Below are 27681 nucleotides of genomic sequence, written 5' to 3'. Positions count from 1 at the left end.
CCTGGCCCTTTCAGGCTAAGGCCTTTTCAGGTTCTCACTTTGAATGAGGTAATACCCACTCAGCTATTAGAGAGTATCCCAGAGCAGAAAGTGTCCAATACTCCAGAGAGGTTGGGAAGGATGAAGATTGAGAAAAGGCCATTAGATTTAGCAATTAAGAGATTATTGGTAACTTTGTGAGAGCAGTTTCATTTAAACAATGCAGAGAGTTTAGAAGGAAGCGAGAGAGGTGGAGGCATTGAGTAGAAGAAGAAAAGGGAACAAGCATTTGTTATGCACCCGTGTGCCAGGCACTATGCTGAATGCTTTACAAATATTATCGAAGTTGATCCTCACAACAGCCTTAAGAGGTAAGTACTATTAAAACCTCCATTCACAGTTGAGGAAATGGAAGTAGAGGTTAAATGACTTGCCTACAGCTAGTAAGTATGTAGGGCTGCATTTGAACTCAGGTCTTCCTGACTCCATTCTGTACACTGCACCACATAGCTAGCAGCTTTTTTGAGGAATTTAGCTGAGAAGGAAAAGAGAAATACAGGATGATAGTAAAAGTAGTGGGATCTAATGAGTTTTTTGTTTTTGTTTTGTTTTTGTTTTTTAAGGATAAAAGACTTGAAGCAGCAAGGAACGAACTGATAGGGATAGCTTGAAAATTCTAGAAGTGGAGATGATGACGGCAGTCTGCTAAAGAATATAGGAGTGGGGCGAGGTCTCGGGTGCCTATAGTATTGTTAACCTTGGCAAGCAGCAGGGCCCCCCTCCTTGTAGACTAAATTGAAAGAAGAAAGTTAGAAAAAATGGCCGGGTGATATGAGATGAGGCAGAAGAGAACCAGGGGTTCTTGATGAACGGCCTCAATCTTTTTGGTGAAATAGGAAGGAAGGCTTCAGCTGAGAAAATAGTGACAGAGGGTGACATGGGAAGCTTGGGGACAAAAAAAAATAGGTTTGGAATAACAGGATAGGAAATTGATTGGGAAGATTTCCTTGCTGCAGTGAGGGACCAATTCAAGATTAGCACTTCCATTCAGCTGTAGAAATGATCTTCCTAAAATGGAGATCTGACCATGTCACCCCACTATTTAATAAATTACAGTGGTTCCCTATTCCCTCTAAGGTCACATATAAAACATTCTGTTCAGCTTTTAATGTCCTTCATTACCTGGCCCCTTTCTGGCTTTTCAGTCTTCTTACCCTTTACTCCCCTTCTTTGTATTCTGTCATCCAATGACACTGGCCTCTGCTGTTCCACTACATCTCCCAGCTCCATGCAATTTCAATGACTGTCTCCCAGGCCTTGAAAGTTTCCCTGGCTTTTTTATAACTAAAATCATGCCTTTTGCAAAAATTCCTTCCTCATCCCCTGTAGTTATGGTACCTTCCCTTTGAGATTATCTCCAAGTTATCCTGTGTATATTTCATTTGTATATAATTGTTTGCCTGTTGTCTCCTCACTTAGACTTTATGTACCCAGCACTTAGCATAATGACTGATGCATAGTAGTTATTTGACAAATACTTGTTGATTTGATTGGCTGACATAAATTTGTAGTGGAACCTATCAGCATGGATTGATCATTTGTTTTTTCAGTTCTGATCAGCAGCACCTGAGTAGGAGCCTAGGCAGCAGTTAGTGGGGATAATGCACGGTTGGAGTTTGGCAAGAAGTAGTCTCGCTAGGATAAGGGAACAAGGGATTAAGAGCTTACTCTGCACTTCATGAGATACAAAGTTAAAAAAGAAACAATCCTTGCCCTCATGGAGCTTACATGCTGTCAGAGAGGAGGAAGAACAATTAACTTGGCACTGTGATTTCTGAAAGATATTTTGAAAAAATAGACTTGCTTTCTGTGAAGTTCAGGTTTAGTTTTGCCATTGCAAAGAACTGAATTTTTTTTCTTTATTTGATTTATCTTATGAGCCATTATAAGGACTAATCATTTTATCCAATGATATAACAAGAAATCTTTATGACAACCCTTTTTTAAATGGAAATGGCCATGTAAAATATATACTATTTTAAAAACATGGTAGGATAATTTTGGGGGGGAAATACAAGTGAATAGTATATTTTATATTTCATGTGGAAATGATAGTCACTTATAAGCAAATAGAATCCTATAAATCTTGGATTCTTGCATATATGTTGAGGAAAATGTTCTTATCTTAATCCTACCATCAAAAAAATTACAAATGAAACTTCCTACCTAGAACAGGGTATATAATAAATCATCTCAATCTCCTATTTACAAATAAGAAAAAATAACTTCGGGTTATTCTACTTCAAGTAAAACCCTTTCAGTCTTATATTTAATGGTTACGTGGATGCCTATACATTACTAATGCTAAAAACCAGCAAAATTCCTGGGAAGATGTTATGATATTAGATCTTCGTAAAATGTTTTCTGGATTCCTTTAGCTATGTTGAAATGGCAGCAAATAAGAGAGTAAAGAATTTTAACATTGTCTTAAAGTATTCGATTTACCTCCCTTCAGCTAGCATTTTTATTTTACATTTGTTTATTATTCTGAGAGTAACAGACAAAATTGAAGCATGTTTTAACACAATCCTTCCTACCTTTTGAGTGGGTTATTGCAGCTATGTTATTTCCAGCTTTTGTGTCTTACGTTCAAGAGTAGTTCATCAGAGTAAATAGAACTTAGAGAAAAGGAAGGCTGTGAGTCATTTAGAATAACGGTAAAAATGAAAACCTCAGGCTTTGTTTGGTTACATTCATCTTCTGATTTTTCAAATAGTTCTAATAGGTTTGTATACAGTTTGATATAAAATGTATACATATATTTGAATACATGGTTTATGTGTATATCTTTTAATGTATCTTTAATGTACATTAATATATATGCTTTAGTCACTAATAAAAATCAAGATAAAACATACATGGATTTACACACTCATACACACACACACACATGTGTTTGTGTGTGTTTTCTTCCTTTCTCATCCCCTCCCCCCACATCCTTTCTCCACGCCCTCCTCATCCCTCCACAGGCTTCAAAGCTTGTGGTCCTTTTCTATCCATGTACTAAAAGGTTTCTTTGTAAACCAGGCCATTTGTCCATCATTGTTTGAGGTCCAAACAGTGGTAAAATACCCTGTCACCGATCCCGAGTGCTGTGAATGGCAGCTCCTCTCTGGACAATTGGCGGAGGGGCCGAGAAATATTCCTGAGAGGATTATTTAACCTTTCAATTTAGAGGGCACAAAGCCTGGCTGATTAATGAACTTTCTGATGGGCGCTGATAAACGGATCTATTTCTTTATTTCCCCTAAAAGTGATTCCTTCTCCTGTCCCATATTACTATAATCTTAAACATAAAATGTGGCAAATAGATTAAAAAACAGCACTAAAGAGTTTATCTGGCTGGCAAACTGAAGGAGCTAAATTAAAATTGGTAATGAAAGCAGTGGCTGAGCCTTGTATATGGTTTTTAAATGCACTGTGTATTTTGAAGAGACTTATTCTCCGGCTTGCCTGGTAATGACTGCTTTGGGTGCACAGTCCGGGGCTGGTTTCTGTTATCCCCCCAAAAAAATGAGTTGTGTTATCTGGATGACTGCAGACACATACGCATCCCCCTTTCTCACTGCATGGGCAGACAAGGTCGATAGCATTACAAGGTATTTGTGGCAGCGCTTGTTTCAGTTTTCAGAGCTGCCAGTTTTCAGCCAGATTTGAATTACAAAAGAAGAAGCTGGCATGAAAATTGAAAGGGTTTATCGGCTAGTCTGAAGCCTCATAGCACATTGCTTATTTATGCAGTCCATTTGCACCAGGAAATATAAAAAGGAAATACATTTTAAAAATAAGGTCATAAAGACCCAGATATGTTTAAGATGGCAAATAAAATATAGATACCTCTAATATCTTTCCAGGAAACGATTTCACTTAATGTTGCATATTACTTAAGAAGAGCATTTATGTTGCTGTCATAAATTTGGCGTTTGTGTCACTATGTAGGTAGTCTCTGGGGGATTAAGAAGGAAGCCTTTGCTAACTTACTTTAAAATTAAAATCGACAGAGGAGAGCTCTGTAGTTTGAGCGCTACATTGGAAATATTTAAATAGGGTGGTAAATTAAACTTAAACTAACATTTTTGCATTCCATGTAAAATTAGCTATGGGCCAGTGAATAAATGCCACCACCTTTGGAGAAAATTGGGATGCTTTTTAAGCCATGAAGATTTTGAAGCATTCAGAGAGTGAATTACTGCTATCCCTACTGTCTTGCATATGTTCATTGTTCTCTACTCACTGGGATTTTCATTTTTGTTCTCTTCTACCAAAAAAAATTAATGTTTAATGTTTCTCTTCCTGCGTTATATTTCATTCTCAATTAAGTAGTTTTTTAGATTTTGTCTAGTGTTTTAGAAATAAAAAAATAATTATTATCTATATCTTCAACAGTGGGATTTGTACAGCAATTGATATCTGTTCTGTTTTAGGGAATGTTGTATGATTGAAGATATACACACATAATCTCACACTGACACCACATATATGTATACAAAAGAAGACATATATATTTAGAATGCCGTAGCTTGAATAACCATAATGGTTATCACTGTGGCCATTTACAAGTTTTAGCCCTTTGGTTTTTAGAACTTGAATCTCTCAATGGGGGGAAGGGGATTTAACTGTATATGCCAAGTACCAAAGCCATAAAGCAACTCTGCTGAATTTAGAATGAACATTTCTATTCAACAACGTATCATCCAGTAAGATAACTCCTAACCAAACAATGAGAAATAAAATTTTAGCTTTTTTCTTTATTTTACCAGCAACACCTTTCTAATGCATACATGGTCTTATCTAATTGTTTCATATGGATTTTTAAAAATCAGCCAAAATATCAAAAGCATATATGACTTCTGCATGTTAATGATGTGCTCTACATTTTTTCATGAATTTTCATAAGGAATTTGTTCTACGTAGCATGTGTGGCTTAATGATGTAATCACCCGATAGACTAGAAAATGCTCCAAAGGAGACGTTCCAGTCTGTTGTGTACATAATACATGTTTCAGAAATCTGCCTAATTAAGGAATTACCCAATGGATTGAGAGTCTGTAGGGTACATGACATGGTTCGGTTTTTTTTTTTTAAATCACACAAAATATTATGTGTATGACACTGGTACAATGGCTCTCAACAGAAGGTTTTGATGTATGGAGAAAATAATGTTTAATGTCCACTGGAATATAACTATGTTTGGTATTTTTTTTTCTGAGAAGAAAATTGAAACTTTAACATTTTCCACAGTCTTTTGCTAATTTTTTTTAAAACATCTCACTAAAGCAAAGTAAATCATATTTTTTTCCAAATAAAGATAAGTACAGAAGGCAAAGGCTTTGTTCAAAAGCAACCAGGAAAAAAAAATGGGCAGACCTAAAACAGGACACAGAGAGTTCTTACTTCCAACTAGTTCCATGCCCAGCGACTCTTTTTTACAAATAATGGGACTGAAACCCTACAGTAGGAAGGGAATTTAAAGTAAAGCTGAAATATCTTCTTTTAGTTGTTCTTTATCCTTTCTACAGCCCACAGAAATGGTTTTGGTGGACTGCCATTCCTTATTTTTTCCATATAAAGAACGAGTTACCTTCTCAAGTTTGCCCCTCTTCTTGACCTTCCCACACCTGAGGTGTGAGGACATTCCTAAATTTATTTTTCACAAAGTATAATAGGTAGGAAAGTGTGACCAGTCTCATGCATAATTGAAAAAAAAAAGCAGTATTCTTTAGAAAAAACAAAGTAAGTGTATTATAAATATGGGCTGAAAACTATAAGCAGTTTTGTACATGACCTTGGTTAATAGTAAATGCTAGTAGGCAGTTGCAGCTCTTTATACTCAGTTAACAAAACCATGTCAGTAGGTTGTTTCAGCTTTTGGTTTGGAGTAGCTCGGTAAGGATCAGATGTTTTTAAGTATTTGCATTTTTATGTCATATAGTAGATGACACTAGAAGAATAAATTGATTTAGGATACTTTGAAATAGTAAAGCTACTCTGAGATATGAAAATCATTCCTGTTTAAGAATTTGGGTCCTTAGCACAGTAACAAGTTTAGAAAAGAGCTAGGCTCTACTGTGTGATTTAAACTTTGTGTCATCATGTCACCCTTAACTGTATCATTTATGTTGAATGTAAAACATTCAGGTCTTAGTTTTTTTTATATTTGCATTTCTGCATATGACAAACTTGGCTAATTAATAAAAACATATAGTGTAATCTTTAAACCATATGAATAGATGTAAAAATAAATCTGTTTTGTGTTCTTTAGAGTAGAAAATTCTCTTTAATTAGTGAAATTGATTGCATATCCTAGGTAATAATGAGCTTCAACTAGATGCAAGGCCTCATTGGATCATAGTCAGTTTAGATAAGGGCATCTCAAGGTCACAGAAGGAGCTGCCCAGAAGGTTCATTTACATAAAAAATTACTGTTCGAAATAGGACACTGAGGCAGCCCTGACGTTTTGGTGTCTTGGCCTTTGTCATGGAGATTCCTAGTTGAGGAGGGAGGAAGGCCACTGTCCCAGATAATGATTAACTGTTTTAATGGCATTCATTCATTCATTCGGCACTAACTACTCATGCAGAAAAAAGGGTTATGTAAAATGACATTAGAAGAAAATCATTTGTAATCGTTGCATCGGGCTGCACTTTGAGGAGACATTAGAAGTAAATCCGTGGCGTAGTAGGCTTATGCTTTATCTTCTGATATTTACTGAGTTTACTGGGGCATGAAAAGCTTTCAGCAAGAATAGCAGATGGGGATGGACCTTTCATAGGTAATGCTATCTACCCAAGTTATTACTTCTGTATATTGATAGTAAAGTAATCTCCAAGATATCACCCTACAAATATAGATTATTTAAATGTTTGTAACCCCCCAAAATTATGACAATAAGACAGCTACTTTCATAAATACTTCATTGGGTACCCACCCGTTGGATAATGCTCTTTAGATATACTCTTTGAACCTAAAATTTTTAAAAAAAAATTGTCTCCTTGCATTTAACTTTTATAAGCTATAGACATATGTATAATTGTAGTCTGAACTGAACTAATCAATTTAAATATCCCCCCATAAATTAGGTATTTTCTGTTAATTAAAAATAAAGACATAGCCCTGAGGCAGAAGTATGAAGTCACACAAACTTATATTTCAAAGACATTCAGTAAGCCTGAGGAGTCTTGTTAGAACATAGTACAAGAACTTGTCCACTGAAAATCATTACTGAGTTTTCAATACTGTATTCTAATATGAGATGTTCTCTAATTAGGTGAGATCTATGCTGATTTCATTTCATTCTCATTGAGTGCCTAGTGCATGATAGTTTATTAAAAAGAGAGCATGGAGATAGCATTTGTCATGTCATTTACTAATTAATTATTGTGAAACAGTTTGGAAGCTCATAGCCCAATATAAATACTGCTGCTATTTTTTTATTAGCAATAATGGAAGTTTTTTTACTGGTGACATTATTCAGATGAATGAACATCCCAATGTTTGCACTTCATCCAGGGGCATATATAAGCAGTTATGTTAAACCTGAAGGTTTTGAACCAGATTACCCTTTGTAAATAAAAGGTGTAACACGTACAAACACGCTGGCAAATCTCTAGCAAACGGTATCGTTATGGCTGATGCTGTACAACTGAGTTTCTGTTGACACTGAATGTCACATGTTTATTTAAGATTTTGCCAATATACGAACTGCATTCTGGGAACATTGAGTACTTGTGGAAGTGCATTATTAATCTATCCCAATCACTTCATATACACAAACAGTAATTTCTTACAGAGTCCTAGTGACCTGAAGGAGCTAATGCAGCACTCCAGAGCACCCAACTTGTCTTGTAGATGTAGTGAAGATATCAGAGTATAGGGTGTTTTGTCTGCTACCAATTCTTTCTTGCACACCAACACGTTCCCTGGTCACAAAAGTCCCTCCTTTTCCCCTTTCTTTCATGTTCCTTGGCCAGACAGGCTTAGCAACCATGTGTTTATAGAATGCCTGCTGGTTGCTTTGTATACTATTCACAGATAGTGAACATGGACATTGGAGGGGTGAGGAGAGTAGAGATTGAAAATAGAAGTATCAAAAGAAGGCAAGTATGCCTTCCTGGCACATTGCTTCATTAGTAAGAGCGAAGCTACAGAGACCAGGTAAGGTTGGAAATTCCCCACATTCTTGTCTTGTTCATAAATTTCTAAATGGGTTTATGTGAATCCAGTTTTCCATCTGCTGGGCAGGTACCTGGATTCATAAAATAATTAACATAGCCACCATAAACACAAGGTAAAGGTTCTGAGGATTCTCCGTAGCCAGTGTTTTAACATCTCAAGAAAACAACCTGTCTCCTTTTTTCTGTTGTTTTGGTCAGAAAAGTAGCATCCCAAGTTGCTAAGAATTACTAATAGAAAAGTTATATAATGTGAACTACAGACTTTACTCTGTGTACTTACATATTTCTGTAGTTATCACACACATGTAAAATCTAATTAAATTTTTATACAAACAGTACTCTTGTGAGAGAAAAAAAATAAGCACCTATTTTGTTTCAGGAAGGATAACTGACCTATGAATCAAACTTATATCTAAAACCCTTCAATGATATATAATATGGCATATCCTCAAAATCAGTCAGTTCTCCCAGAAGATCTTTTTTGCAGTTATTTAACCTCTTGATTTTCACATCTCTAAAATAGAGGTCTTGGATTTAATGATATTTCTCAAATTGTACCTAGCTCTAACTTTCTGTGATTCTTTTTGAGAAAATCATCACAAAATACTAAGCAGTTAGGTTGAAACAGATTTCATGATTTGGTCAGTTAGTAAGTGTCTCTCCATAATTATTGAGCTGGATAAAGCATTTTATCAACATTTAAGAGTTTAGGAAACTAACTACAAATCATCTATTTTAATTGTTTCCAATAAAATGAACACCAATGTGTTTGTGATAAAGTTATCCAAAAGTGTTCTATTATCTTCTTTTCTTGTGCATATATTCAGATCATTGATAGACTCAATGACATAGAGAACTTTATTCAATAAATCCTCTGATTATCCATATCAAGTGAGGCATGCAACAGGAGGATATATGGTCACTTTTATGGACGATGTCCTGCATGGAATCCAAACAGAAGTGATGACATTTTCCATATATTCCTGTCTGCGGATGAAAGATCCTGTCCTAATTGCATCAAGCACCGGATTAGTGTGCTCCATAACCAGTCAGGACTGTCTGTGTAGCATTATACACAGGAAAGACCAAGCAGATAAAGAGTGTTATCTAGACTACAGTATATGCCGGGTGGACATTTAACGGACCCATCATGGAATGGCTTCATTGAGCTGTTCCATCAGTACATATGCTTAGACACATACATGCAGATGAACAATGAGCTAGGCCCACAAATGAGAGGGAGAGGAAAGGTGACTGTTACACTTAGAAGAATGTTCACAGCTTTCAATGATCCCAAATTACTCTCGGAAGCAAGCCTCCTCCCTCCCCTTTTTTTTTTTTTAAGGCAAAATTAATTTATTTTTTAATTATTTTATTTACTTTAATATATTTAGTTTTCAGCATTGATTTTCACAGGAGTTTGAATTATGAATTTTCTCCCCATTTCTACCCTCTCACCCACTCCAAGATGGTGTATATTCTGGTTGCCCCGTTCCCCACTCAGCCCTCCCTTCTGTCACCCCACTCCCCATCCATCCCCTTTCCCTTCTTCTCTTGTAGGGCAAGATAAATTTCTAAGCCCCATTGCCTGTGTACTGTGTATCTTATTTCCTAGTTGCATGCAAAAACTTTTTTTGTTGTTTTTGAACGTCTGTTTTTAAAACTTTGAGTTCCAAATTCTCTCACCTCTTCCCTCCCCACCCACCCTCCCTAAGAAGGCAAGCAATTCAACATAGGCAACATGCATATCATTATGTAAATAGTGTACTCATGTTGTGAAAGATTAACTATGTTTTGCTCCTTCCTAACCTATCCCTCTATATTGAATTTTCTCCCTTGACCCTGTCCCTTTTCAAAAGTGTTTGTTTTTGATTACCTCCTCCCCTGTCTGTCCTCCCTTCTATCGTGCCCCCTTTTTTATCTTCTTCCTCCTTCCGTGTAGGTAAGATACCCAATTGAGTGTGTATGGTATTCCCTCCTCAGGTCAAATCCGATGAGAGCAAGATTCACTCATTCCCCCTCACCTGCCCCCTCTTCTCTTCCTATAGAACCACTTTTTCTTGCCACTTTTATGAGAGATAATTTACCCCATTCTATCTCTCCCTTTCTCCCTCTCTCAATATATTCCTCTCTTATCCATTAATTTGATTTTATTTTTTTAGATACCATCTCTTCATATTCAACTCACCCTGTGCCCTCTGTCTATATATATATGCACACACACCTACATATATACATACCTAGACACACACATATGTATATATGTATACATACACATATATATACATATTCCTTTCAGCTGCTATGATATTGAGGTCTCATGAATCATACACATCATCTTTCCATGTAGGAATGTAAACAAAACAGTTCAACTTTAGTAAGTCCCTTATGATTTCTCTTTCCTGTTTACCTTTTCATGCTTCTCTTAATTTTTGTGTTTGAAAGTCAGATTTTTTATTCAGCTCTGGTCTTTTCACTGAGAAAGCTTGAAAGTCCTCTATTTTATTGAAAATCCATATTTTGCCTTGGAGCATGATAGTTTTGCTGGGTAGGTGATTCTTGGTTTTAATCCTAGCTCCACAGACCTCCAGAATATCATATTCCAAGCCCTTCGATCCCTTAATGTGGAAGCTGCTAGATCCTGTGTTATCCTGATTTTTTTCCACAATATTCAAATTGTTTCTTTCTGGCTGCTTGCAGTATTTTCTCCTTGATCTGGGAGCTCTGGAATTTGGCGACAATATTCCTAGGAGTTTTCTTTTTGAGGAGGCGATCTGTGGATTTTTTCAATTTCTATTTTGCCCTGTGGCTCTAGAATATCAGGGCAGTTCTCTTTGATAATTTCTTGAAAGATGATATCTAGGCTCCTTTTTTGACCATGGCTTTCAGGTAGTCCAATAATTTTTAAATGATCTCTCCTGGATCTATTTTCCAGGTCAGTGGTTTTTCCAATGAGATATTTGACATTGTCTTCCACTTTTTCATTCCTTTGGTTCTGTTTTGTAATATCTTGATTTCTCATGAAGTCACTAGCTTCCACTTGCTCCAGTCTAATTTTTAAGGTAGTATTTTCTTCAGTGGTCTTTTGGACCTCCTTTTCCATGTGGCTAATTCTGCCTTTCAAGGCATTCTTCTCCTCATTGGCTTTTTGGAGCTCTTTTGCCATTTGAGTTAGTCTATTTTTTAAGGTGTTGTTTTCTTCAGTATTTTTTTCAGTATTTTTTTGGGTCTCCTTTAGCAAGTCATTGACTTGTTTTTCATGGTTTTCTTGCATCATTCTCATTTCTCGTCCCAATTTTTCCTCTACTTGTCTAACTTGCTTTTCCAAATCCTTTTTGAGCTCTTCCATGGCCTGAGACCAGTTCATGTTTTTCTTGGAGGCTTTTGATATAGGCTCTTTGACTTTGTTGATTTCATCTGGCTGTATGTTTTGGTCTTCTTTGTCACCAAAGAAAGATTCCAAAGTCTGAGACTGAATCTAAGCGTGTTTTCGCTGCCTGGCCATGTTCCCAGCCAACTTACTTGCCCCTTGAGTTTTTCGTTGGGGTATGACTGCTTGTAGAGCAAAGAGTACTTTGTTCCAAGCTTGAGGGGACACGCTGTTGATTTCAGAGCTATTTCTATACAGCCAGCTCTGCCACACCAGCACTCCTCCTTCCTCAAGAACCACCAACCCGGACCTGACGCAAATCTTGAGCAGGCTGTGCACTCCTGCTCTGACCTGCCACTTAATTCCTCCCACCAGGTGGGCCTGGGGCCAGAAGCAACCGTAGCTGTAGTTCTGTAGCGGCACCACCCGCGGTGGCCAAACCGAGAAACTCTTTTCGCTCTGTTCCCGCAGCTTTTCCCACTAACCTTCTCTGTTTTCTTTGGTGTTTGTGGGTTGAGAAGTCTGGTAACTGCCACAGCTCACTGATTCAGGGTGCTGGGGCCTGTTTTCACCCGGCTTCTGGTCTGGTTGGTCCTGCCGCCACCCACGCTGGGCTCTTCTCTGTTCTGCTCCCAGCTCCGTGCACAATAGACCTCATCCAGCGACCATCCAGGCTGTCCTGGGCTGGAGCCCTGCTTCCCTCTGCTATTTCGTGGGTTCTGCAGTTCTTCTCTGTTGTCTTTGGTGTTTGTGGGTTGAGAAGTCTGGCAACTACCGCAGCTCACTGATTCAGGGCACTAGGGCCCGCTCCGCCCGGTTCCTGGTATGGTTGGTCCTTGCTGCCCATGCTGAGCTCTGCTCTCCTCTGGTCTCCACTCCCCTCTGCTCCATGCGAGATAGACCTCATCTAGCGACCATCTGGGCTGTCCTGGGCTGGATCCCTGCTTCCCTCTGCTATTTTGTGGGTTCTGCAGTTCTAGAATTTGTTCAGAGCTGTTTTTTATAGGTTTTTGGAGGGACGTGGTGGGAGCTCACACAAGTCCCTGCTTTCCAGCCGCCATCTTGGCTCCACCCCGCTCCTCCCTCCCTTTTTTAGCCACAGCTTCCAGTGGTGCTTTACACCTGCTGATCATGGATCACAACGCACAGTGGAGAAAGTGGAAGGGCAAAGAATCTGTAATTGCAGAGAAAATTTGCATATGAGGGGTGGTATAAAACATACCTCAGTGCTTTTATGAATTTGCGATCCTTGCAGTAGTGCAGATTGTAATCTATCAATGACCACATATTGCTACAGATCTCCTCAGGCAGTCCATTTAACTTTCTGGGTCTTCCCTTAAATTGTGATTTAATTGGTGGAGTGTAGACAATATGAAAATTGTGTAGTTCTTAGCGACTGCAGCTTCCTTTGCCACCACCCTCCTACTATTGTAGCAGAAGCAGAGAGGCCTACTGAGGACTGAGGCACACCTTGCATTTTTCTTTATTTTAAGGAATACATTGGCTAAAGAATTTTCACCAAATAGCTAGCCTCCACTGATGAGCCGCTTCATATGCATTAGTTTGAAAGCCCATCCAGAAGAGTAAAGACTGTCATAACTTACACTTTACTAGCACAGCCTTCAAGAACCCAGGGACGCCTCCACATACAATTAGACATCAGAAGGAGGTCTAAAAGATATCATCCAGCAGACATGTGATCAGGAAAAGAAGCAGACTGGACATGTAACAGATGGGCAGATAAGGACGGCACTGGTGTACACATAATGTCCAAAACAGCTCGAGGAAGTCCTTTAATGGACCCCTTACAGAGAATTTATGGCAGGACATAGGTATGCAGCTCATAGCATTTGAAACTATGTTAGTCCCCTGTGCAGGAAGCATTAGTGGTCCCCCATTGCTTCTAGGCTGAAATACCTATGCCTCTGCTGGAATTTAAAACCCTTCACAATCTGGCTCCAGCCTCTGTCTCTCTCTTCTCTCTTTTTTTTTTTTGAGGGGGGAAGGCAAGGCAATTGGGGTTAAGTGACTTGTCCAAGGTCACACAGTTAGCAAATGTCGAGTGTCTGAGGCCAGATTTGAACTTAAGTCCTGCTGACTCCAAGGCTGGTGCTCTATACACTGCACCACCCAGCTGCCCCTCTAGCTTCTCTTTGTAGGCTGCCTACATATTACTCCCCCTCACAGACTCTATACTACAGCCAAACTGGCCTGCTTTGCTCCCTCTCTACAAGATTCCATCTCGTATCTCTGTGCCTTTGCATAGGCAGCCCCTATGTCTGGAATACTGTCCCTCACCTCAGCTTCTTAGAACTGATAGCTCAAGTCCATTTCCTTTAAGAGGCCTTTCCTAATTCCCTCATGTTAGTCTCCCCACTCCACAGAACTAAGCCACTTTATATTTATTCTTCATGTATCCTATATTTACTTCTCTGTAAACACACCTTCTCCCAGGAGATTGTAAGCTCCTCCTTGGGGGCAGCAACTGTCTCATTTTACAAACCTGGCACATAATGGCCCTCTAATAAAGACCTCTTGATTCATTGAGCTGAGATCTGCACTTGGAAAGAGTGCCTAACATCAATGAAATGATGGACCACTAAAGCCTTATTATTGATTCAAAATCTGCCGGTCATTGTTGCTAGTTTTGCCCTTCAAGGTCAAGCAAAATAATTTATTTCAATATAACTCTTCATGTTTTTTCAAACAGTTATCACACATCCTCTGAGTCTTTTCTTTTTCAGGTTAAACATTTCCAGATTGTGATACCATTTTAAGCCCTCTCACAATCCTGGCGGCACTCCTGGACATATTAGAGCTTTTACCATCTTTCCTAAAATATGGTATCCAGAATTGAGTACAGTTTTCCAGATATGCCTTGACCATGGTTGGGTGCAACAGAAATATTACTTTTTGTTTGGACACAATAATACATTAGTGAAGCCTAAGATCACATTAGCTTTTTAAATTTACCTCATTGTACCGCTGTCCACTTTGAGATTACAGTCCACTAAATGTAGACCGGCATTGCCAAAGTATTTCATACTCTTAAAAGCAGTATCTTTATAAGTAAAATTAGTTTCCATTGGGATCCTTTTGCAATCAAGTAGGAATACATGAAATATAATTTATCCTTTTTCTTTTCCTCTTCCTTTTAATTCTGAGGCTTCTTTCAACATTTTCAAACCTCGAAGTCATTGTGATCTCATCATTATGTCTCTCTGTAATTTCCCTTTCCTATAAGATACAATGTATATGTGTGAGGAAATTATATCTATATGCATATATACACGCACATATCTAGTCAGCCAAGTATTGTTGAAGCACCTACTGTGTAATAGGTATATCAAAACAAAGGATGAAAAAAAATCCTAACTCTCAGTGAGCTTACATTCTGATATGGGAGATGAATACATATAAAGTATATAAGTGTAAATATCAAGTCATGAACACAAACATTTACAAAGCAGTTAAATACAAAATAGTTTTAGTGGATAGGGAACTAGTAATTGGATAGAGTGTAAAGGAATTGCCTTGTTGCAGTGAGAGCCCAGCTGGACTATATAACAAAAAGTTGTAGTGTGCTCAATCGGTAAGCATTTATTATTATGTGCCAAGCACTGTGTTAAGGACAGGGGTTACAAAGAAAGGCAAAAGACATTCCCTGCCCTTGAGGAGTTCACTATCTAATGGGGAGAAAACAAGCAGACAGATATAAACAGACAAGCTATATACAGAATGAATAGGAAATAATAGAGGGGAGGCACTACAGTTAAAGGAAGCTGAGAAAGGCTTCCTGATTTACCAGAACTTGAAGGAAGGCAGGAGGCAGAGATGAGGAAGGAGAGCATTCCAGGCTGGAAGAACAGCCAGAGAAAATGCCTGGAGCTGAAGAGGAACAGCAAGAAGTATATTGGCACTGGGTTGAAGGGTATGTGGGGAGTATAATGTGTGAGAAGACTGGACAAATTGGAAGGAGGGGAGGTTAGGTTATGAAGGACTTGAACACCAAAGAAGATTTTAAATTTGCCATCTTTGGACCCTCACTTTAGGAAAATCACTTTGACAGCTGAATCAAAGAGTGGAATGGGAGTAAGGAGTGACCCTCAAGCAGGCATGAGATGATAAAGACCTGCACCAGGGGGATGGTAGTGTCAGAAGAAAGAAGGGGACATATTGAAACATGTCACAAAGGTGAAGTCAGCAGGCCTCGGTGACAGATGGGTATGCAGAGTGAGAGATAGGAGTGGAGCATGACGCTGAGGTTGAAAGCCTGAGGGACTAAGAAGATAGTGGTGACCTCAGCAGTAATGGGGAAGCTTGGAAGGGGGAGTGGCTTTAGGGGAGAAATGAGTTAATAATCTGTACTTTGTCTCTATTCAGCAGCACTTGAATAGAGGGAGGGAGGTGGATGGTGGAGGTAATCCATGGTTGGAATGATCAGAGGTGAGGGATTTTGAAGTAAAAGACAGTATAAATTATCCATTTATGAAGGTTTGCCATGAACAAACAAAAAAGGAAGATGAAAAGGAAAATTTTAAAATATCAAACAGTATCAATAGAAAAATTAGCACTTTTTCCAGAAAGACATCAATGTGGATATCAGAAGTTAATTATGCAAAACTGGAACACCAGTGCACTATTGGTAGAGTTGCAAACTGATCCAACCATTCTGGAGAGCAATTTGGAACTATGCCCAAAGGGCTATAAAATTGAGCATACCCTTTGATCCAGTAATACCACTGCTAGGTCTGTGTCCCAAAGACAAAAGGGAAAAGGAACTATCTGTACAAAAATATTTATAGCCGCTCTTTTTGTGGTGACTAAGAATTGAAAATTGAAGGGATGCCCATCAGTTGGGGAATGACTGAATAAGCTGTGGTATATGATTGTGATGAAATATTATTGTGCTATAAGAAATGACAAGTAGGATGATTTCAGAAAGACTTACATGAACTGATGCAAATGAAGGGTGCAGAACCAAGAAAATGTTGTATGCCGTAACCGCAATATTGTATGATGATCGCCTATGGATGACCATTGTGTGATGACCTAGCTGTTCTCAGCAATACAATGATCCAGGGCAATCCCAAGAGACTAATGATGAAGCATACTGTCCACCTCCAGAGAAAGAACTGATATTGATGTTGATTGAACACAGACTGAAATACGCTGTTTTTCACTGCCTTTCTTCCTTTCTTTGTTGAGTCTTGTATAGAATGACTAATAAGGAAATGTTTTATATGATCGCATATGTATGACTTATATCGTATTGTTTATTGTGTCAGGGAGAGGGAAAGGAGAGAGGGATCGAATTTGGAAGTCAAAACTTTTTTTTAAATGGTAAAAAATTGTTTTAGCATGTAATTGGGGAGGGAAATAAAATATCATATGTAAAAAAGAAATTCATGCCAGAAACAAATGTACAGACATTATTGTATGTGTTACTGAAAAGATCTTTGGTTTCATCAGTATAGGAATATGGAAACTTTTCCGTCCATTAGCTCAGATCCTGTCTCCATGTCTTAGTACATGGCAGCCTTCATGAGTTGCTGTGGCAAAGTAACAATAACTCATTAATTACCAATCAACTTCTACATATTTAGCCTGTTCCTTAAACAGCAGGCACACAATCAATTGTTAGACCCAATAATATTCCGATGTTTGCAGCTTCGTGGGAACTACATGACCTTACATTCTTGTGGAATACCCTTTGAGAACCCAGGCTCACCTCTGTGTTGTGTCAAGGTACAAAAGTAAGGCTTTAATTGAGAATACATTGTCATATGATAAGCATAAATACCGCAAGAACAACTCTTAATGATAATAGTTCACATTTACAGTAGCTAGGATCCCCAGAAGAAAATTTTACAACCAGCACCTCAAAGGAGTTCTTCACTCACTTGATAAGAATTGTGTTGGAAAGAGCAAGGTTTTGTTTTAAGATTTAAATTTGAAATAGAACTTTCACCAATGCCTGTGTTGCAGACCAAACCTGGACCACCCAAGAGGCCAAAGACCTATTTTGGACGATCAGCCTTAGTGTATTGTTACAACTGTTCTCGGAAAGGCCATTATGGATATGTAAGTTTTAATACTTTCTACCTGAATGCTGTTTCTATATGACACGATTTGGGCAAGACAGACTCCATCGATGTGGAGTAGGAGCTAGAAGTCATAGAAAAGGAATGTGTAACTTTAAATATCTGCTGTGCTATGTACTTGAAGCATTCTTTTCTAATGTGATCTATCAGTTTATATCATCTACGGAGTTACGTGATGGTACCCAGTATTCTCTAATTTTTTTTAAGTTGGCAGCAAACAATTATGTAATGGAGGTGTAACTTTTTGAAGGCAGGGAATGTTTCTTTTTTTGACTTTGTATCCTTAGTACCTTGTACAACGTTCATGCTGAGTTAACGAATGCTACGTGAGCAACATAAGACTGAACATACATGAATTCAATTTAATGGGATCGAATGAAGCAGCGCCTAATTTTGACATATTAAAGTTTTGTGAGGAAGCTTAGTAGTAGTGTAGTAGATGTTAGCCTCAGAGTTGGAATCAGATCAGGAACACCTGCTCAGAGGTGTCACACTAGGCTATGCCCCAACCAAACTCAGGATGACAGATTAGAATATAGTTGGGAAATGTTTATCAAAATAAATTTAAAATACAATGCAATACGATACAACATAGATAATGTTAATCTGTTTTTTTGTAAGTCAATATGTGGCCTGCATGGATCTGATTCTATTTGAGTTTGACCTCCCTGTATTAGATTTTTTTTCCTCTCCAAGAGTTCCCTATGCAAACGAAATCACTGGTCCAGGAAAAAGAAATGTTTTACATAATAGTTATGTTCATTATAATAATAAATGTCAGGGAATTATCACAAATGAGTATATAGTAATAATTTTATATCACCAAATCAAGGTGTTTTTAAAATTTTTATCTTCATGTTCTCTAGATAAAGTTTCAATATTAAGTTTTCCCTGTCACCTTGTACAGCTTAACTCTTATGACATATACTCATGACTCCTAAGCCAAGGTTATTTGTCTATCTGGCTACCTCTTCAGAGGGTCTCTAATAAACTCATCTAGAAACTTTACTACTATGCTGTATGAAATTTAGAATTTTTGTTTCTAAGATTGCATTTGACCCATTTTAAATGTAGTAAAATTCATCATGGTATTTTAAGTACCTTTGAGATTTCCCCCAGAAGACCCTAAGTATAATATAATTGATAGAATTCAACACCTCTAGGCCTCATTTGTTTAATTTACCAGTTCTGTCTTGTTGCACACATTTTTCATACAGTGTCCATGGTGGTAAACTTTCAAGGTTGCTGTTCATTTAAGGAATGCTGTTTCAAAATCATAGTTGCATTGCCTCTGAGTAGTAATCTCTTTACTGCAGGACTTCAGAAGGATGAAGTATTCCCATTTTATTTTCTCAGTTAAAAAGAAAATTAAACTGTTCTGTTCAGTCATATGTGCTGTTATCTGTTAATGAAGACAAAAATCTGTTAGGAGTCTTTGAAATTTATCCCTGGAAATCTAGGATTAGGTAATTTTAAATTTATAATACGAACTTGACATCCTTATACTAGAGATGACAAACTCTCAATTATCCAAATTTACAGTGGGAGAAAAGCAATGGTGTAGATAATCCAAAAAGTAGATAATATGAAAATAATTTATATGAGCAAGTATAGATTTTCCATACTGATGGAAGAGACTAGTGATGTGGATAATCAAAAAATAATTTACATTCGACTTTGTAAGAAATTTTTGTATAATATAACTCCAGATGACTGGATTAATCTGAACCAAGTGTGATCCAGACATAAAAATCAGTCTAGCGAAATGTCTTTGAATGTTGCTTTCCTCCAATTACTTCAAGCATTTCAATTCAGTAAATTCAATAAATTTTTATTGAGTTCCTACTATGTGCAAGACGCTGTGCCAAGTAATAAGGAAGGATACTAAAGAGTTATTGCTCAAATAATTACAAGGATCAGGATGGAAAAATTAGTCCTGAATTCCCATAGTGTTAGAACACATAGCTAAGGAGCATTATGTTTGTGGAAGTCATTAATAACCTTCTGAACTGCAACCCCTAGTTTCTGTTAACTCCACCCTGATGTGATGGGAAGAGCCCTAGAGTTAGAGTAAAAAATGAGTTCAAGTTTTGCCTTGACATTGGCTGTGGGTATGATCGGAAGAAAATCACTTAAACTCCTCTGTTTCTCAGTTTTGTCAACCACCTATTACGTGCCAGACACTGTGCTACAACAAGCATTATGGAAAGAACTCTTATTTGACCTACCCAGTTTAACTTTAACAAACAATGCAAATGACCAATCAGCAAACAGTGGTAGAAAGGTACTACTGGAAAGTGACATAGATACTCGCCAATGTGAGACTGAATGAAGACAAAGACTCCATTTTACAGATAAGTCTGAGACCCAGGGTGCTCAAAGCCTCATAGCTAGTAAATAGAGGCCCCAAGACAGAATCCACTTTGGATTTCAAATCTAGTGATATGTCACTGCACCAGCTTGCTTTGAGTTTATTGTGATAACACACTCAGTATCAGGCATCAATCTTATGCCCTCTCCGTTTGACTGACATACCGGAATGAGTATGAAAACATGGCTTTACCTCTTAGGTGCTTTTATACATGTACCTTCAGAACACCTTCACAGGGAGCTCCCATGTAGCTGGGAGAGAATGATTGCAAAACTAGTGGTTGCGTGGCTGTCTTTAATTCATACTGTCTATAAGCTAGTAAAAATCTAAATTTCTGCAGTGATTCTTGAAAGTTGTAATACTAAATATAATTTTCAGGAGTGCACAGAAAGACGGATGTTAAGTGGAACGTTTCCAACAGTACCATTCATCTACTACTATGATAAGGAGCATGATATCCGGGAGCAAGAACAAAGAATACAGTGGAAAGTAGAAGGTATGATATGCCGGGGAGAGGAGGGGTCCTTGGAGAATTGTTTTTGTAGTAATGCCTGAGATCCCCTGCAGCTCTAAATTTATACTCTTACGATCTCATTGCATGAACCGATGATACTTTTTGTGTCTGTAGCATTGATTTAGTAAAAGCAGGCCCTTCTAATGATTAGAGAAGTAATTGGAGGTATTTTGATCTCCACTTTGTTGTATTATACTAACTCCTCCATAATATTCAATTGAGTAAATTTCTAAAAATGTTTACTATCGTCTATGTATTCCCAGAGTTTGAAATAATTGTTTTAATTTGTTTTCTTTACAAGTAAGTACTTTTTTTTTAAGATCTGTATTTAACTGTAAGTTGCTTCATGGGAACAAGCAAGTATCTTGCCAACATCCGATACACTCTTTGTTGTCAGAACAGTAATAATAGCTGGCCTTGATTCCTTGCCTGCCCTGTGCCAGGATGCAGACGTTATCTCATTTGATCTCCACAACAAAGTACTAAATGTATTAGCCTGTATTACAAATGAGGAATCTCTAGCCCCAAGATGAAAAGGTTAAGTGACTTCTCCATAGGCAGGCACCAAGCTAAGAAGTGTTAGAAGCAGAATCCGAGCCCACACTCCATGCCTTTGTATCTTTCTGGGCTGCCACATTCTGTCTTCAGCTAAGTTAGCCAAGCCACCTACTTGGACCTCAGAGCACTAGGAGATTACAGAACTACCTCTCTGTATGGCTTCCTTAGTCACTCTTGCTAATAAAGTACAGTTTGGGGGCTTTGTTTTTGTTTTTACCTAAATCCCTCCTGGTATAAACTCATCTTCCCCAGTTCTGTTCTCTGGCAGTACAGAACAGCTTATCCATGTACTTCAAAGTAGTTATGAAGTCACCTTTCATTCTCATTTGTTTTTTAATTAAACCCTGTCATTTCTAGATTTACACAAATAAGAACTGAGCCTCCCTTTATAACAGAGAACAGTTAGGCCAAAACAAGTGACCCCATGACCATGCCTGACAGTGTCTGCAGCATTTTGTACCTGTGGTACCCCACCTCCCTCAAAGGAAGAGGGTGTTTCTACATCTTTTCTCTGTTCATCCTTTATTCTTTCAGTAGCCTCCCTAAAAACACATCTTATTTAAATTTTATGTGCATTATTTCCAGACCTTTGAAAAGCTTTTATGCTCCCTCTAGACCACCTTTAAGGTCTCCCTGTTCATTTTACAGTGAGAAGTCCAGTGCTTGCTAAATATAGAGAACATTATTTCTCAGCCCTTACATGTAGTTGTTTTGTACTAACTTGGTCATGGCACAGATTGATAAACCCTCTGTGATCTGCAGGTCTTTTCAATCTTATCATTCCTCTTCTTGGGTTTGGAGTTTTATGCTTTATTTTCTGTAGTTCATTTTCAGTTCTCAAGTACTTCACCGAATAGGTTTTGTCCAGCTTTTGATTGACTGCTTCCGTAATGTGTCATGGTCATTCCTGTTCTCCACTTGCTCTCTCTAACACCAGGCTCTTAATTACATTCCTCCAGTCCTGACAGACGTGTTAAGTAATAGCAGCTTCAGAAGGAATCCCTGTGAGCAGTCACTGCAGTGGGCCTCTGACCCCCACCTCAGAGCAGACTTCCCAGCCTGCGCTCCCACGTCTGTCCTCGCTCAGAACACCACGTGGAGGGGGGGCATGTCCAGAGTCTCCATGAAGGCAGATTCCAGCCGTGCCCCAGGCCTTGTGTCACTGTCACTCGAATTGATCCGACACCTTTCATTTTGCAAAGCTAACAATAAGAATATTTATGTAGCTCTCTACAGTATGTCCCAGGCATCGTGCTAATAGTTATTGATCCTCATCGTCCTGGGATGTAGGTGCTGTTATTATCCCCATTTTACAGAGGGGGAAACCGAGGCTGAGAACGGTGAAGTGACTTGCCCAGGGTCACACAGCTAGGAAGTGTCTGAGACCAGGTTGTAATTTAGGTCTTCCTGACTCCAGGCCCGGGTCTGGATACAAGTTAAAATGATTATTAGATTTGTGTTTGCATAGTCAGCTCGTTATCTACCTAAATTGAATATAATTCTCTGAATGTCAAATTTATGAATCTTTTTCCAGTTTTAGCAATAAGGGATATAATAGTGCCTTATTGTTATATTAAAATTATTCTTTTTTTCCCAGCATGTGCCACCTCCTCCTATATATGGCAGCCTTGCTTGATCCCTAGTTGCTCATCTCCACCCCATATTACTCATAGTGACTTTATTTACTTATCTGCTTACGTGTTGTTTTCCCCAATAGAATATAAGCTTCTTAAGGACAGGGACTCTTATGAGATATAAAGATATAGATTCCTGCATATAGTACATACTTACATGATGCTTAGCTGATTGAGGGTGCAACTTTTCACCTTAACAGAGACCATTTGGAATAATGTCCCAGGATTAAAGCAAAGAAGTTAGATTTCATTGAGTGCAGCTTGTTGCCCCCAGGAAAATTCTAGAATTAATTCCTAAACTCCCTGTACTTAGGAAAACAGAATAAGTCTTAAGAAGCCTCTTTAATAAACTTTGCCAAACTAGCTTCATCTTGTTTTTGCACAAGGTTGCTAGTCTAGTAAATCGGGAAAATTCTCTAGAGGGTTATCTCCATGTCATTGTGGCATTTGAAGCCTCCCACATGGGCTAGATAAGTTACACTGACTTGATAAGTTACACTGACTTGATTTTGTAACTAGTTGAGCAGCTGGAGCCACACAACGTTGGTGTCCACCCAGAGACAGTTTTCAGGGGCTTGCTTTGGAGGCCTCTGCTAAGCCCCATTCTATTCAAGACTTGAAGACACAGTGTGCTTCTCAGTTTGCCAAATGACACGAAGACAGGAAGGATCATTAATACACTGGCCAGTGAGGTCAGACTCAAAAATATTTTGAAAGCTTAGAACAGTGACCATAGCTAAGAAGATGAAACATAAAAGGGGTTCAGATACAGGTCAAGTTAAATAAATAGGGGTCAATGTAGATCTTAGGTTAAAATAAAAATCATCTTCACAGATATGTGATTGGGACATACATGGCTTAAGAGCAATTTATGTGGGGGGAAAAAATCCCTTAGGGGTTTTAGCTGACTATATAAAACAACACCAATATTTTATACTGGAGGGAGCCTTGGATTTGGAGTCAGTGAACTCCACCACTTACTAGATACGTGATTTTGTTTAAGTGATTTGACTTCCCTGGGTTTCAGGGAAATTTAAATTTGATGACTTACACAGACCCTTTCAACTCTAAATCAGATAGATTCTGGGAAGTCACATGACTCTGCTCATAAGGTCATCCCAATTTAGAGTTTAAAGAGTCCTGGTAAGTCATCCAGTTCATTCCATCAAACCAGATTAATGCCCAAAACAAGGGAGTTATCTCTTCTTCGTTCCACTCCCTTCTGAGCTGGTCAGACCTGGGCTTCACATTTCAAGAGCTATAAACAGGTATGACTACAATGGAGGACGACTAAGGTAATAATGAAACGCAAATCCATGGTATATGAGAATTAGTTCAAGAAATGGGGTATTTGGTCTATAGAAGAGAAAACTAATAAGTCATAATAGATTAGTTATAGTATTTGAGAAGCTGTCTGTGGAAAAGGACACCGAAGGACAGGGCCATAGCCATGGCTAAAACCAGGATAAAAATTGCAGAGGAAGCAGATTTCAACTTGGTATAAGGAAAAATGCCCTAGCCTATATAAAAATAGATACTGGAGGTATTCAAACAAAATTTGTATAACTACTTGCCAGGCTTTTTGTAGGAGGGATTAATTCATCAGATCAGGATTCAGTTAGATGACCTAAATTGTACCATTCCAACTCTTAAAATTCTATGACTCTAATGCATGTAAGTTTCTACCATCCCTTCATGCTTTACGACACTTTCATATCATAGGTTGTTTACAGACCTGCATGGTATAGTGGGTTTCTCCAAATTCTGAATATGCAAAAACACTTGTATTTTTTAGAACTTCAAAAAAATGGAGATTTTCCAAGACCATTCAAGAGACCCCATATGGAATCAACAAGCAGGAGTCCCTACCATGGAATAAAGAAGAGACATACCATACAGGAAGACTACAAATGGCATCAAGAAAAGAAGTATCTCAGAAGAACAAAAATGAGCGATTGGAGCAGTAGAAGCCAAGAAAAAAAATCCAGGAGAGATGTCCAAAGGTGGTATGATGCAGATGAAGACTTTATCAGAGGACCCAGAAGTCACTCTTCATCTCATAGGTCCTCCTCCCACTTAGGGTACCATCATCGAAAGAGGAGTGGAGGGGAGCTTTCCAAAAGGGATAAATGGGAGAAGTATAAGAAAGGAGAGAGAAAAAGAGTACATGATGAGGAAGATTTATTCCTTATTAAGCAGAGAAAAAAGAGATCAAAGCTGAAAAACTGTTGAGTTGGCAGTTACGTAATAATCTGGTGTCCTTGTCTACCTGTGCCCCGGCATTGTGTTTTCTTACCTCGTTAAAGAAGTAAGATGTGTTTATTCCAGCTCTAAAGAAGCTAAGCTCACTAAACAAAGACGATTGAGCTCTTGGCTTCTGTTTTTAAGCAAATGATTTGCTGTTCTCTGTGACCAACAAGTTGTTTATTGTGTGAGAAGGTAAAAAGGCAAATTAGCTTTCCATTTTCAGGACTATTCCTATGTGATAAATTATGCTTTTGACTTAGAAGCCTGGGGATGAGAAAGCTTAATGTTGTGGTGTTTGTTGTCGTTTTTTAAAAGCCCTTTTAAATATACTTTACCAAGAAAAGTAGTTTATTAAATGTCATTCGTCTACAATGTACATTTTTTGAAAACAAAGCCTTGCAGTAAAAAAGAAGTGAACATTGATAAGAAAATTTAATCATTTTCAAGATTCATTTTTACACCAGCTGGGAAAGTTTAAAATGTGCTTTGTTCTATATTCAATTTCTCCTGCTTCTAAAGCTTGTTCTGAAGTCATCCTTGGTAAGGAACATGACAGTCTGGCTTTGACAATGAGTGGGGTGTCCTAAGGAGAGTATGATTATGAAATTATTGAAACATTAAGGAGATAGGGAGCCTGAGCTGTAAGAAAGCAGAAGAATCATACTGGTATCACTAGCAAAAGGAGCAAAAGTTCTGACAAATGTATGAAAAGGAGAATAAATCATGGTCTCAATGTAATCACTAAAAAATGTTTTTCCTCAGTGTGAAAATCACCTTAATGAAGTCAATCACCCAAATATGTAAAAAAAAAAAACTTCTAAAAAATAAAAATGCAACATTTATTACAGCGTAAACTAAAATTACCTGGCTTTTTAAGAAGCTGTGATATATTTTTTGTACTTTGTTAAGTTATATTTCAGAATAAGTGAATTAGATGCCAAGATAAGACAGGGAAATTTTATGTTAATCAGTGAATATTTATTAAGTGCTTTACTATGAGACAGGCAATATACTAAAGGATGGAGAGGCAAAGGCAAGCAAAGCAGTACATGCCTCCAAGCTTCAAGCTCACCTGACTGAAGAGCCATGTAGTAAGTACCTACAAGACGCATACTAAGCAGATACAGGGTAACTTGGGGTCGAAGACACTAGCACCTTGGGGGGCCAGGTACAGCCTGCAGCAGAAGGTGGCATTTGAACTGCTTCTCAAAGGAAGTTCCAAGAGACTGAGCGTATGGAGGGGAGAGCATTCCAGCCATTCATAGGGAGCAGTCAGGGCAAAGGGACCAGAGTGGGATTGAGGAACAGCAAGCAGGCCACTCTGGGCCAGAGAATATATGGAGAAACAGTGCGTAAGAAGATTGGAGAGGCAGGAAGGGGAAAGACTGTCAAGGGCTTTGAATGCCAAATCAAGGAGTTTATAGTTGATCCTGGAGGCAAGAATGAGCCGCTGGAGTTGAGTCCCTTCTCAACCATGTCACGTCTTCACTTTAGGGAAATTATTTTCATTAACCAAATGGAGGATGAATTGGAACAGCAGTTTGTAGGGGTTGAAATGAAAGATGATGCGGTGACTGTGTGAGTGGAGGAGGGATGTATGGAAGAGATACTGTGGAGACTGATATTAGGAGATCTGTCAAGTGATTGGCTATGAGAGTGGGGAGTTGAGAATGATGTCTGGACAACTAAAAGGTTAGTGCTCTCAAAAGTAATGAGGTCCGGAAGAGGAATGGGTTTTGGCAAAAAGGTAATGAGTTCTGTTGTGGACATGTTGAGTCTCAAGGAGCCAGTCTGAAATATTTAATAGGCAATTGGTGATTTGGGACAAGCTCAGAATTTCCTACCAACCTAATTCAGGGTTAACTTAAAAAAACTACAACCGTTAACCGCTACCTGCTCAAGTGTTGTGTTCCTACCTACTGAGTTTAAGTAAAACTGCCTAACATAAATAACCTTTCTTCTAATCTCATGCCCAAAGAACAGCCAATATTAATAGCTTTTTCAGATAATTTGTAGTTATTTCTCTACTAGAACATAAGAAACTGAGGAAAAACTCGGGGAAGAAAAAGATATGTTGTGAAGAATCAAATACCTTATGACTTAGTTAATTTAAGTTGCTGAGTTTTTTTTTTTTATTTTTAAGAATGAGAGTTTCTTTATTCTTGATCTTTTTTTACACGTAGAAATTTATATTGAGAAGGGGGGAAATGACACATCCACAAAAGCATTTCTCTGATAAAGTTCCTTTTCACAGTTCTGTATATGACTTTTGCAATGGTTTTAAATTAGCTATACTTAAAATTGCTTCAGAACCTAACACTAGAAATGTACATTTCTTTAGCACTTTAAGGTTTTAAAAGCCCTTTCCCCATCATCATTTGTTAGAGGGGTTGTGGAATTTGGAATTATATGAGGAAAGCAACAAAAATAACTGTCTCCTTTGACCCAGAGATCCTATTGCTAGTCATATGCCTCAAGAAAAAAAGTGACAAAAAGAAAGGCTCTGTATACACCAAAATATTTATAGTATCACTTCTCATGGTTGCAAAGAACTGGACACACAAAGCAGTTGCCCTTCAACTGAGGAGTAGTTAAATGAATTGTAGTACATGAATGAAATGGACTATTACTATGCTGTCAGAAAGGATGAATATGATGAATACAAAGAT

General features: G+C 38.1%; 1 protein-coding gene across 1 annotated transcript in view; it reads left to right on the top strand.

Moving 5' to 3' along the window:
• ZCCHC7 (zinc finger CCHC-type containing 7) overlaps positions 1–25841 on the top strand; it is a 306544-nt gene extending 280703 nt beyond the window's left edge. The window contains exons 7-9 of the mRNA XM_036741559.1: positions 17573–17668; positions 20438–20555; positions 24561–25841. Of these exons, the coding sequence (XP_036597454.1) occupies positions 17573–17668; positions 20438–20555; positions 24561–24997 (651 nt within the window). The 3' untranslated portion in view covers positions 24998–25841. The remainder of the gene's footprint in view (positions 1–17572; positions 17669–20437; positions 20556–24560) is intronic.
• Positions 25842–27681: the final 1840 nt, after the last annotated feature.

The sequence above is a fragment of the Trichosurus vulpecula genome, chromosome 1 (genome assembly GCF_011100635.1).
Source record: "Trichosurus vulpecula isolate mTriVul1 chromosome 1, mTriVul1.pri, whole genome shotgun sequence".
Lineage (NCBI taxonomy): Eukaryota > Metazoa > Chordata > Mammalia > Diprotodontia > Phalangeridae > Trichosurus > Trichosurus vulpecula.
This window is presented reverse-complemented; position numbering and strand designations above follow the sequence as displayed.